The sequence below is a fragment of the Calonectris borealis genome, chromosome 6 (genome assembly GCF_964195595.1).
Source record: "Calonectris borealis chromosome 6, bCalBor7.hap1.2, whole genome shotgun sequence".
Lineage (NCBI taxonomy): Eukaryota > Metazoa > Chordata > Aves > Procellariiformes > Procellariidae > Calonectris > Calonectris borealis.
In genome coordinates this window covers 30264178-30278112 of record NC_134317.1, presented here as the reverse complement: position 1 = coordinate 30278112, position 13935 = coordinate 30264178, and the positions used below count along the sequence as shown (strand labels likewise).

The window sequence follows — 13935 nt, the reverse complement described above, 5'->3', positions numbered from 1 at the left end:
TAAATTGTGGAAATGCCCACAGGAAACTGGCACACCCAAGCGTGGTGTTTGCAAGGCCCAGTAGGTCCTGTCTCTTGGCACAAACGCTTCAAGGACACTAGAAGGACATTGTTATAGCACTTCTTTGGACCAGACAGCCAAAAGTAACATAAAGAGAAAATTCTACAGTTGTTCAGTTGCCACACAAGCAGCTTTTCTAAAGCTCAAGTAATCTGCTATTTGCTGCTGTCTTGATGGCTGGTTGCTAGATAGGGGCAACGGATCACATGCCTCAAAGCATTGTGCCAGCAAGCACGGTAGCAGTGTTGTTTTGCCATCTCGGGGAGCATATGCTAAAACAGTAACAAACTCATAAGGAATCCAGACCATGCTAGAGCTTCAGACCTAGCAGCCACCGTTAGGAGAGGCTGTTTGATGTTTTGTGTCTGCGAATATTATTATGGGCTATTTGAAAAGGAAAAAAATAACCAGTAAATGCCCCATTAGAGGAAAAGCAGCTCTCTTGAAGAAGAAAATTTGTCAGACGGGGGGATTATTAAAAGGTAGCCAGAGCCTGCTATCAGGAAAATGATAGTCTTGTGCTGTGAAATGCAAGATTCTTCAGTTACAAAGCTCCTACGTGTGGAGACAAAAACACCTCCCTTTCCTAGAAGCTAGGAATAAATATTTAAGAATTCTTTCTTTGGGTGCTTTTACCAAGGACTAAACTTGCTAGCCCATAGTAGTATAGGTAGCCCTGATACGGGGCAAGTGGATGGTAAGGCAAAGACCTCATATCAAGCTGTCAGTAATACTGCCGAAAAAATAAACTATTTTGTTTTCTAAACCTGCAGGGTAAAGACTATGCTTGGTTTCCTGTGGCCTTGGTATAGGCAGCTGAGGCACAAAAGGAAGTGAGACTTTCAAGCTTAAGCATTCATTGAAACCTTAATCTACTGTAATCGCACTGTAATAGTGAGAAGTTACCAATTCACACTTTTTGTGGGCAGGCAGAACAGCTGCGAGGGGGCTTGGGAGCACAAGCAAATTCTGTGCAGATACTTGACCAGTCTCTGTGCCAAAGTGCTCAGAGAGGTGGATTTAAGAAAGGAACACCATCCCTTAGGTAGGAAAACACTACAGCATCCCCAACTATTAGAGCAGAATCTAAGGCAGGGAGGGAAGGTGAAGAGAACATCGTGTGCCACAGTAGCAGTGTGACAGCTGAGCTGAGATCACTGGTTGGATCTCCTCGACTCTGTCCCATCCGTGTATAGAATTAAAATAACAAGTAGTTCTTGTTACTTTTGTGAAATCTTTGGGGGTTTCCCCTTTCTGTTCAATTCTGCATACATGTGCTTTTATTTCTATTCCTGTTACACCTCCATGGGAAATAAGCAGTACTTTTCTGAGGTAGAGCACATATTGCCTGCACTTTTACATCCACATCTCCTTTCTCCATTCAGAGATTAGGTCTGATGTTTATTTCTTCTGTATGGTCTAAAAGGCAACTTAGTGCTAGCTGCTGCACTTAACAGTTGTAATGAAACTGCACGATTCCTTAGTGGCGTATTGATTAAATGTGCTGATTTGGCAAAGACAGATATCTTGTCCCACTTCCTTGAGTTGATCTTGGTAATAATTTTCTTTGGGCTCATTCTTAAAGGGAGATCACTTAATTTGTTGGCATTTCACCTCCCATAATCGGCCAGTGTGCCCACACAAAGCTGCGCAGCAACATCGCACAGCGAAGCTACGCAACGAGCTTCTCCTAAATGCACAGCCCTGCCCCTCACGGGTAGCGCAGCGATGCCTGGAAGCGGAGCTTCTGCGGCGGGTGACTTGCTCCTGGCCGGACTCATAGCACACCCCAGGGCGGTCCTGCAGGAAATAAGCCCATGCCATGTTTGACAGTCAGAGCTGAAACAGGGCTTCAGTCTTCAAAAGCTTCTGTGTTTCACACAGCCTGAAATGAGTCTGTCAGTCCACCGAATGGAAGGAAAGTGAACAAAGAGTTTGAAAACCTGCATTCCTTCCCACTGCCACTTTTTCCCCGCCTCTGCAGGGGTTTCTGGGGCCTGTCCTACCTGTCTCTGGCAAGGCAAGCACCAATAGCTGCTCTAGGACATGAGCTTTTATGACGATACAGTGTAGTTGGGCATCTTTCTCTTTTGTGTTTCATGGACTCCTAGACATCTGAGCAGCAGCTGTAACGTGAACTGTTGCATCAATTAAGTAAGTTTTGCAAATGGAGAGGTTCTCGTCTGCTTTTGGCAAGACAGGTTGTGAAAAAACAGAAGCGGTAGAAATCTGTAGAGTTGTGTCTTCCCATACCCAGGATCTTGAAAGGCAACAATGCACTTAACACCTGAAAGCACGTGGGTAGGAAAAGAAACGTCCCCTTGACTGCAATAAAAGCTCTTTGAAAGGACTTGCCAGTTAGGCATGTTTCTTCTGTCATAACCAAAGCAGCAGTTCAGTCCTCAGGTTCACTTTTTTCCCCTGTCTCCCTACTGTTTTCCTATTTGTGTTTTGCACGTGTTTGTGTGAAGGGAAAAGAGAAGAGGCAATCTTGTGAACATCCTTTCTTCCTTTTGCTTAGGCCAACTGTTTTCCCTGTTTGCACGCAAAAACCAGTAAGGATTGCAGTTTGGTTCAGGTGGCTTCCAGCCTGCACAAAATGCCAGACAAACACAGCAGGAAATGAACTCCCTGTGCCAGAAGGCTTCAAGGGAGGCTGACTTCTGGTAAATTGAATTCTGAACTGTAAGTTTGCAGCCTCTAGAAATAAAAGGTCTGGAAATGTTAGCATCCATCCTTGTATGACATTTAAAGCTAAAACCCTGTTGCACGTTGCATCTTCTCACTCCGTCTGGCTTATTGAATAGGATTGTCTAGTCTGCCCAGTAAAACTGGGGGACTGTGAGTATGCTACTACATGTACTAGAATGTTGGCTGGTAGCAAGCTGAATTATTATGACTGCCTGACCCTTCCCATTAGAAGACTGCATTTCAGCTTCTTGTAACTTTGCTATGGTCGGCAATGTGAGTTAATGTTTTAAATGACCTGTGTGCCTGTGTCGGGTGAACCGACATCTACCTGTCAGCCAGCGATGCTGGGCAAAGCTACTTTTCCTGCAGTCAGCACTCCGCAGGTACATTGTATTGGCAAGGAGAGAGAAGGGTTTGCTTTGCTGCCCTCTGCTCAAAGGCTGCATTCAGACCATGCGGCACCAGAGCCGCACAGTAATACTTTGTCATCGTAGTGCACGTGTATTGCAGAGTCACTCAGGTGACCTCAGTTCTGGCATTTTTTTGTTTCTGTACTCCTTTGCCCATGCAGGGTACAAGTGTGCACAGGCATGGGTGTAATACTTAGCCAGTAATCGCCCTCTGGTTCCCGAGACAGCAGGGCAGGTGGATGAGGAGCCCGTCACTTCAGCAGGGGTTTAAAGCAAGGAAGAAAGGCTACAAAGAACACTGGGCACCAGGTCCTCCAGGTGTACCAAGCATTCATGTGCCTCCTAGGGAATCACTGAATATGTGGCTTAATTTGCCCATCGGAGGAAGAGGAATAATATTTACTATAGATACAGCAGTTGTCAGGGGATTGCGGAGATGTTACAGCCAAATAATTTAATGATTGTAAAAGCAGGTCGTTTAACTGCAGTCTCTTTTGTGCACTGCAGTTAGCACGTCTAATAAAACATCAACATTGCTAGTGTTAGAAAACTTGACATATTTGGTGTTTGCAGAGTTTTGTTCTACAAAATCGAAGTTGCCTGTGCTGCTCCTTACACCGCATGTTACCCGTGCTTCCATTCAGACAGCACAATTCCTTATATGTGCATTATTTAAAAAAAAAAAAAAAAAGAAAAAAAAGAAAAAGAAATGAGTGGGTTGTTTAGTATGAATAGGTGAGATATTTAATACAGCTTCAGGGCCTGGGAAACCTGCGGAGTTATGGTCTGCTGTATTTAAAATTACACCTTGTATTATCTTGCTAGTAACTTGCGCTGGTTTTGGAAGTGGTGCTACTTATAAGGATGTATATTGCTTTTACCTACTTCCTGCGTTACAGCACCAGAAGGGAAATAACATCCTGAATCTCAAGAGGCTGTGGTGTGCCCTTTCTCCTTTTGTTAGCCTAATTCATCCCTGACTCCACTCAGTGTAAACACTGATTTAAAGGTCCAGGAGGACTGATTGAATTGTGGAGCGAATAGTATTTCTATAGCACAGTTTCAAGTGATTTGCAGCTCATTTCAGGTAATCCCATCTTCTTTTTTCCGGCTGTGATAAAATGCAGAAATAAAGAATGAGAGGGAATTTGGCCTTCTCACCTCAGAAACAGGAGTATCTTTTCTAGTGGGAACAAAAGTCCCATTTATTTATCAAGATTACAGTAGCTCTTTGCAGGTGGAGATAGAACAGAGCACTATCATGAAAAAGACGTAAGAAAAACTTCTTGCAGGTGAAACATTGGGAGTGAGTAATACCAGTAAAATTAAACTTTTTTTGTCTGTATTTAAAAAAACACAACTTGATAGATGTGCTTCTGATTATTTTCTTTTTACATAATTTTAACCATACTGGTTGAGCATGAAACAAATGGGAGTAGTACTTTACGCTGGAGTTCTGTACCCTGGGATAGTACAATGTGATTGGATTTGCAGGGTGTATGTTTCCTTTTCTAATGTTGTGCTTTGGCACTTACCTTATCACTTGCTGCTTGCCAAAAAGAAAACGGTGAACAAACAGAAAAATATTAACAGGGAAGAAACTTGGTAATCAGTTTTTAGACTGGAAAAGCATCTAGTAAGTTATGTTACCCTGGAGTGAAAACATGTGTGGCTGCAAATATCGCTGTATTTTGGGTAAGTAAGCAATTATCTCATACACTCGACTTTGATGGGCTTGATGAAGTTTGACTTGGCTATAAGCGGAGACAGTTGGATCTCTCTCAGCTCTGTCTTCATCTGTAATTGGTAACAGAGTAAGTTTTCAGATGCAGAGGATAGCTGACAGATCACAGAGGGGAGGATCTGCTTAAAAAGAGTTGGGAGGAAAGCCTAGCTAAACTGGTTGCTTTATTTTTCAGGTATCAAAGCAAGCCAAAGAGTTCCTGGAATATGTTTATGAGGAGCCATTGATTGATATCCAGCAGGAAAATCCCATGTTGTACAAGCATGTTGAACCTCTGGCAACTGTTGTCCGCCTGAGACAGCAGCTAAAATCTCTCCGAGCCTATTTGTTCAGTTGCAGAGCTGCAGTGGCTGAAGATCTGCGTAGAAGGTAAGAACCACAGACAACATACAGCACAAGGATGTAGTTTCCTTGTCATGTTGCCTTTCTTCTTTTTTTTTTTCCCCTCAGAATCTTGTTCTGAAGGTGTTACCCGTTTAGAAAGATGTTGTGGTTGTGTCTGACTTCCCTGGGCAGCTGGGTTGTCTACTGCCAAAGAAAATGGTTTTATAGGGTCTGAATATCTGAAGTTGTTCTTGACAACTGTTAGCCCAGGGGGTCACACATTGTGGTGAGCCCCTTTCACTCTTCCTCAGGCTTCCTGGCTGTGCGTGAGTATTTTCAGTCAGGTGTGATACCTCATGCTCCCTGCCATGGCACTGCAGCGTGGTAGCCACTGTTGGGACCTTTGAAACACCTCACAGTATGGCAAAGCGTGAGAGAGGCCAGAGGCAACCACCTGTCCAGCGCTTCTGCCTTCTTCTGTGATACGATCTCGCACAAAGGCGGAGGCCAGATGTAGTACCCTGGCATGTGATCCAGCGTGGGATTTATGTGGCACCAGAGCAGCTCAGCCACTGTCTTTTCCATCCATGACATGGCTGTGCTGAGTGTTTTGTTTATTGGAAAACACATGGTCACACCACAGCAGTATGTGTTTCATATTGAGTTTTCTGTGGTGGAAACAGTAGTTTTATGAAAAGAGAACTTAATTTTAGAAGTGCTGTATCTTAGTCCAGCTGCTGCTGCATTTTTTCTAACAAGCTAAAAACAAACAATCTTCTTAAAACCATCAAGCCACAGTTGTGACCTTAAAAAAGCCAAGTTACTTTTGTCATGGATCTCTGAAAGAGATGTCTCTGCCCATGCCATACTGTGAGGTGAGTGGCTCCAGGCACATGCAGCTGACCTGGTGGTAAATAAATCTGTAAGCATTTGTATACCCCAAGTTTGTAAGACAAGACCGCAAATAGGAAAGCCGCTGCTTTGAAATGATGAGCTGCCAAAGGGCAAGAAAGCAGATGACACCAGTGACTGTATTTTGAGCATGGTATTTTAGGGATGGGGGACCTGAATTCTCTGGGAGGGAGAGGAGGCTGCACTAGTGTCTTTATCCCAGGTATGGAGTGAGGCGGTGTGCTCTTCAGTACATAACCTGTGTCATTGTTTGGATGAACTACCTAGAACAATTAGGAGAAGGATATAGCAACAGGTTTCTGGAGAGCACTACTGAGTTCTTGTGTCAGACCCACTGTGTGTTAATATGTGTTTGTCTTACTGTTCAATTCCTATTATTTGATAGGGCAGCTTACAGCATTTTAAAAATTAGGATTATTTTTCTTTTATTCTAGAGGATGGTATTATCTTGCAGAGCTGTTTTGCTATTCAGCTATAACAACTTTCCTATGCCATCCTCTTCAACTGCAATAAAACTAAAAGGACAATAAGGTTTGTGAAGGTTCAGAAAAAGTGGCAGAAAAGAAATTATGCTTTCTGATTAATGCTGAAGAAAAGAATGCCCTGATTAAAATAGACAGGAGGAGGCATGGGACTGAATGGACTTGGGTAAGAGAGTGAAAGAAGAGAGATCAAAGGAGGCCTAAGCAGAGAAATCAATAGACTAGAGACAAAGGGATGAGGGAAAGCCAGGAGAAGGAGGAGATTCAAAGAGGGGAGCGATCTCAGGAAATTAAGAGTTAATGAAGAAACCAGGACAAAGAAGGAGCCCAAAAACCTACCTCCAAAAAGGAGAGACGACAAGTACTGAAGAAACGGCGAGAAGAGAGAATGGACAAAAATTAGCACAGAAACGTGTGCATGGTCTTTTCTTGGGGCGGGGAGGAGAGGGAAAAAACTCCTTGTATCAAAATGAAACACCCAGAATGGCAGAAAGGGAAACTGGGAAATACTCCAAATGCTCCCTTTTCTTGTGTAAGGGTTCCTTCACACTGTCTCCAATTAAAACTCTCTGTGGTGGAGAGGAGGACCCTGGCCCAAGAAGGGTTTGCTTTTGTACTGGGGAAGCATCTTCAGTTTTGTAGGACTTGTTAAAAGTCCTGTAAAAGCCACTGAAGGAATGTAGTCCAGCTCCTTCTTGGTCTGTGAAGCCTCTTTTGGGGTGGGTTTGGTGCTCAGTTGGTCCCTCAGATCTCCCCTGAGAGGTTTGCAGAGATGGAAAAGAAGGAAAGTTCTTTTCCCAGAAGGAGTTATTCCTTGCTCAAAACTGGTCCCAATGGCTTTGCTTTCTGGATGTAGTATCACAGTGTGCAGACATTCACTATCAATGTGATGGCTTTATAGAGCACAGCTGAAAAGTAAATGAAGAAAATCTGTGATTTAAACTTCCCTTTGGCTCATCACATGGGCAAGTTGCAAGAAAAGGAGGGGTTTAAACAATACGGTGAGACAGCGTTCCTAAATTTAGTACTGTTTCCTAGTTAGAAATGAAAGGCTGGGGGAGAGAATCCAGTTATCTGTCCTGCTCTGAAAACATTCTTTTTCTGCTTGGTCTTCACCTTAGTATGTGAATGACTATTAATCACAGGAAAGTGAACATAGCATCTTGAAGACCTGTCAGACCCATATAAACAGACTGAAACAAACTGTTAATATTGCTGTCTAGGGAGAACTAAAAACAGACTGATTAATTGTATTGGCACCTTGCTGCCTTTGGGACACTGATAGAGCCTGCCTTATTAGGGAAAAGCAGATCACTCTGAGGTTTCTTTTATTAATACTATTTGCATTATAGTCTTCTTTAAATCTATACCTTGCTCTTGAACCCAGATCGCAAAACGAAGATGGCAATGAATTTGGAAACTCTTGGTGTCCTCTGGGAAGACAGAACTGTTTACAGTGCTTACAAGTCATTTTTTCTGAAGAATTCCAGATGGCTGTAAACCAGGTTAGCTCAGGATCCCGTTGGCTTAAATGTGGAAACGTTATTTATAACGCTTGGTGTGCATAGATAGGTACTTTGGGAACTTTGAAACTTGGCATCTAGCAGAGAACTTAGGGCTGAACCACATTGTGAACTTTGAAAAAGCAAGTGACTAAGTGGAAAGAAAGGAAGAAAAAAAGGAAGAAAGAAAGGAAAAGAAGCAGAAGAAATCCTAAAAGTAGCTAGAAGCCTCACAATAAAAGTGGTTTTCATCAGTTATAATGATTTGTTCTCACCTATTGCTCCACTGATTCTAAGCTCTTTTTATATTTGCAAGGGAAAAAAATAAAGGAACTCAGATTTGGCTGGGAGGAGAAATAAGGCCCTCCACCGGTGCCTATCAGCAGCGTTCCTCTGAGATTAGCCTGGTGCTGAGCTCCCTGTTTTACAAGGGACGTTGTTATGCCTAGTTTGCTGCGGCTGTCACCTCAGTATTGCAACAGACATAATTTGCCTCAAATGTCTTTACTCAACAAGTTCTCGCTTGTTTTGGTTGCCTTGCTTGTGTGGATGCTGTTCGGGCAGAAACATGCAAGACCGAAACCTAGAGCCAACAGAGAATTAGTGCAAGTGGAGCTGTACAGATCCCACCACCGCCTGCAGATTGTGGGATGGTGAGTGAATGGCACAGGCAAACAAGATGGAGTCAATAAAATTGATAGCTGGGAAAGAGCGAGAATCTCCAAGTCCATTAAATAATGAGGTTATTCTGTGAAGCCGTGCTGAATGATGCAAATTTTATTATGATTTTGCTTTCTTCCTTTTATCTCTAGACATAAGACACACTAACAGTGTGTCCGTATGCCACAGCCTCTTTTCCTCTGTTCTTGTCATGGTTGGAGGCTCTTCAGGTCAAGGAGCTGTCAGAATGATTTTTTGAAAAGTCTTCAGGCACCTCCATGTCTACTGTAGGGTAGGCTAAACCTGGCCAAACTTGGAGCTCTCTCTGGGCTCTCTGCTCTCTCAGCTATCCACCTAAACTTGCAGTTCAGGTGTTGCTAGCCCAGACATTTTAGACAGATGGCAGCGACACAAGGTGAATGTTCTGCAGCACATTCCCCTATACATGAGTGCCTGTTGCAGTGCCCTCGCTCTGTAAGTAAATCTTCTGAATGGTGGTGAGAAACTATGTGGAAAAATTTCCCTCTTGTTACTCATCTCTGTCTGATACCATTTGTTTATCAGCTCTAGAACAGCAATACATCAGTTTTACCCTAGCAAAACTCCAGTGCTGGATACATTACTTAGCGTCTTACAGGAAGACCAAATTAGAGCTTGCTGTTGCAGCAGGAGGTTAAAGGTACACTCCGGTGCCGCAGACGTGTGGTCCTGGCTGAGCCTGCCAGTCTGTCAGCATGACGCGAAACAAGCCCAAATTCAGTTATGCTGAACAATAGAGTCCTGTCACTTCCTACAGTGAGGCCTTAGACATATCACTTCTGACACAAGAGTAGGTTACTTTCAAAATATTTGTGTGGCGATTGGGGAACCTGTCTAAACACATGACAGGAATCCTGATTGATCTTATGCAATCACTATACCACCAAATACCTCATGTATGTGAAGCTGGGGCTATGTCATCTTTCAGACCAAGGACAACAGAAGGTCATTAAGTCAGGTCCAGACTGTCAAAGGAGACTGTTTTCTCCATTTTCTTTGCAATGGGTAGGCCATTTGAAGAGTGGAAAATCCCAAAGCAGGAGAACAAAGACACAACTTGCAAAAAGCAAGTTTGAGCAGGAAAGGAACAGAAGGATGTGGTTTCATAGCACTTGGATCTCTCAGTTAACGACAAGACCAACAGAAGAAGAAAATTTGGTGCACGGATGATTGGAAAGAGGGTGAGAGAGAAATTCATTCAAAGAAGATACCTGGATATCCTGAGAGGATCCAGTGTTAAGACCAAACAACACCCCAAAGTGAGGAAAGGTGAGAAAATAAATGCAGAGAAGTATGCACGAGCCATTTGTTGTTTTATATAGATCCTGCATGCATGTAGTCATTGCAGCAGCTGAAATAAATAAAGCATGCCTGTTGATGGAGCTCTTACAAACAGATCACCTCTCTGCTTCAACTCTTGTGTCTTTTTGAAGAAGTAACTGTGCATGCAGGGTCCTTGCAAGTTAACATCTTAAAAAGCATTTGGCTAAAACTGTAGGGGATGGAGTTAAGGTGGACTTCGAGCTTTCGTTTTAACTAGGGGTAACAAACAGAGCTGGAGCAACAAGATGTGTGCCAGAGCAGTGGAGGCCGTACTGCTGTCTATTCAGGCCAAGGGAAGATTAAAAGCACAAGCCAGTGCCCTACCATGGTGAGCATCCAGCTGAGGAGCATGCCAGGGTATATATGGTAAGTTTTCCAGAGGACAGATGGGTCTTTCAGTTCACACTAGCATTTTCCAGTCTAGGGGCACACCTGCATCTCCTTGTCAAATAGATCAGTAATATTAGACATCTTTCAAAATGGTCAAAAATTCCATTCACCTTTTGAGACTAGGTTGCTTTAAAAAACCATAATGATTTTAAAAGAAGTTCCTGTTAGATGTGGACCCACGTTAAATATGACTTGTGCCATTTTTATCCCTGTGTTTTTATATCAGAACTTCCAGCAGCAAACTGCAAGGGTTCAGAAGTGCCTGACAAAAACAGAGAGCGTTTTCTTATTCTTCATTTCAAGTTAATTGGGGGATCTAAGCTATTTTAATTTCAAAATGAAACTGTGTGCCTCTAATTCTCTGCATCCTGCTTTTAGTAACAGCAGTACTTGATTCCTGAGTTTGATCTGTAGTAATTCTTGTCTTTCACAATGTTACCGTAACCTTGCTCAAGTAATCACAGAGGAGAGAGAGTTAGTGTAGTGCATTTTAGGTGAAACTTTCTATACTGGTTCAGGATTGCTGATGGACGATAAGAGTAACTGTTTTAACATAGGGATGCTCATGAGGAATTTCATAACAACATGAAACAATACCTGACCTGGACATGCTTGCTCATAAATCCAGCACTTAGTGTGGGCTGAAGATGTTTAGGAATGGCTGCTCCCAGAACGTAACTAGAAGAGTGTTCGTACCTCACGAATGTGAAATGGTTCACAAACGCTTTTTTAGCCAAACCCATAGAATTAGGAAAAAAAAATCATTAATCTGGTATAATACCACAAGAATTAAATAAATAAATAGTGTTTTGTTTTGCTTTAAATTCATTAATTTATTATTACCTTTTGACTTTCAAATCACCGGGTTTCCCAGGGCCTCACTTCCTTGAGTAACTTTTTTTGGCTGGAAAGTTGGGGTTCTCCTCTCCCAACATGCTTCCAGGAGCTGAGATTTCTAAGGAAATACGAAATCAAAAGCCTGCATAAAACTGTAAGAATTAGCAACACTGGAAAAAATCCTACCTTTTCCCCTCTCCTCTGATGCTGTTCTCTACCTTAAATTAACAGATTCCATGTCAAACGAATTGCAAGAGAAAACCTAGCAAGAGGTGTTATTTACCCTGCCACATATGTTTGGGCTAACTGGCAATTCCCTGATATCCCTCTGTACTTTTAAAATCAAATAGTAACTCTGAAAAATCTGCGCTCCTGTCAACGAGATCAGCGCGCACGCAGTTCCTGCCCGCGTGCTGGACAGGCAGCCGCAGCGTTGGTGGTGCGCGCTGCAGGGACCTCAGAGGTCCCCTTGCCCAGGAGGCAGAAAAAATACGGGAACAGCGGCGATCAGCGTGTGCTTGCCTGTCAGCTGCTTTAGTCTGCAGCGTGGTGCAGTAGCTTGAAAGTAAATTGGTGGTGGTGTGAGCTGGAGTGCCAGTATGAACGGTGCGGGCTGAGGAAACGGAGCTGGTGGCTGGGGCGCTGTGCCCGCTGTGGGTGCAGCAGCTTCCTGCAGAGGGGTGGAGAGGACGGCTGAATGCGGCCGCGTACTAGGCTGGTGCATCTGCGTCTCCCGTGAGTCAGAGCTCAGTCATACGGTTCTCAACCTGGTCAAACAAGACACTCCTGGCTGGCACATGAAATCGCGGTGCCAGCTTCCCCTTCCCTCCCCCCTCCCATCCGAGATTTCAGCAGGCTTTTTGGTACAAAAGAGGCGTAGTTGTGTCCACCTGCCAGCTAACTTGATTCCTTTTGATTGCGCTGTAAAAAGAAGAGTTCGCTCTGCTTATCACGTTTGTACTTTGGTTATAGTGTCAGGCTTGGGCAGATTAATTGGTTGTAGCTTTAGCAGAGCTGTCAGGGTATTTAACCCATTGGAGAAAAATTACCTAAGCTGATGATAAACAGGCTTTAAATGCAGAGCAATTACTTAGTGCTAACAAAGCACCATGACTACACACTTTGTCCAAATGCAAAAAGCAAAGTCTTATCAGTGGTTCTGTTTGCAGGAGGACACTAAAAGATAACCTTTGTTTGTGCAAATACTTACCTGATAAGATCATCCGGAAAGGGAACAGATGAAATTTCTGGTTCTATCTTGCCTGAAGGTTATGCTTCAGATTACAAAGTATCAGACAAAAAAGAATAATGATCACAAACTGTGAATCTCTTCTAGTTGGACCGAAAGTCTCTGATGGTGGGTTTCTTTCCCGCTTGCATTGATTGCTTTTATTTCTAGCACATAACAATAAAGCCATTGAGAGACCTTTAACCAACAGGACTTTGGATTTCATTGTTCGCAGCAACTGGCAAAGCTGGAGGGCTGGTTAGCATTGAACTTGGTTTGGTCGTTGCAGGCTTAACCCTGACTGGTAGCCAGGGTTTACAGCACAGCAGTCCTGTGACTCACAACTGTTCTGTTTTGCATCCGTGGTGAAACTGGTCCGGGAGTTTCCAAACTGTGCAAGCTTAGGAGGTGCTTTTAGTGGGACGTGCACTCAATACCATTTGCCTCTCAAGGGTCACAGGTCACATTCTGAAGCAGCAGAGGTTTGAGTTTTTATTGTGATGAGTCTTAACATCTTGCGTTTGACCTCTGTCTAGTTCACGCCGGTTTTTTTCTGTGTTAAGATTTGACTGAAAGGACACTGTTTATTGAATGCTTTTAATTGACCAACTTCAAAAAAAAATCCAGTTCGTTATAGCGCATCGATCAAAAGATTTACAAAAGTGACATCTTTTATTTTGCTTTCAGATAACTTATCAGAGGTTTCCCATTTGGTGTTTGTAAAGGACCTTTATATCAAGGGAAAAATAAAATGCAAGCACATGTTTTGGTCTTTTTGGATCAAGGCCTTGTATTAACCCAAGCATGCTCAAAGCTCCATCTCATGCAGAAAGTAAATACGTATTTTCTAGTGAAATGTTTCTAAGGGTAGTTATCTTAGCCTGCTTTGTGGTCTGTGTCAGATTTTTAGACATGAGTGTGATTTTAGGTTGATTTGGATGCCATGTAGTACTTTGTCTGGACGCTAATGCGATGGCATGCTGTTTGTGTGAGCCCCATCTCGCCTGCTGTACTCCACTGACTTTGGCTTCCTTTGGCCAATTTCAGTTGCAGTTGACAGAGGGATGGAGGTGGCAAAGACATTGCGTTCCTACCAGTTACAGGAGAGGAAGCGTCTGGGTCGAGAAGCAAGAGGCTCTGAATTAGTCCTGCGTGCCCCCAGCTGAAAAAGACTTTATATAAGCCATCACCTCGTTAGGCTCAGAGAACCTGTGCAGACAAGCAAGCTGGTGGAAACCGGCCGTCGTTCGTTTTCTTGCTCACCGGACTACCTGGCCTGTGTGGATTTCCTGCCCCAACTGATCTGCTTGCATCTTATGACGAGGTTTTTTGA

The 13935-nt window shown here is 43.4% G+C and overlaps 1 protein-coding gene across 1 annotated transcript in view; it reads left to right on the top strand.

The window, feature by feature from the left end:
• PLEKHM3 (pleckstrin homology domain containing M3) overlaps positions 1–13935 on the top strand; it is a 73514-nt gene that overhangs the window by 25839 nt on the left and 33740 nt on the right. Inside the window, exon 4 of the mRNA XM_075153462.1 lies at positions 5081–5274. Within this exon, the coding sequence (XP_075009563.1) occupies positions 5081–5274 (194 nt within the window). The remainder of the gene's footprint in view (positions 1–5080; positions 5275–13935) is intronic.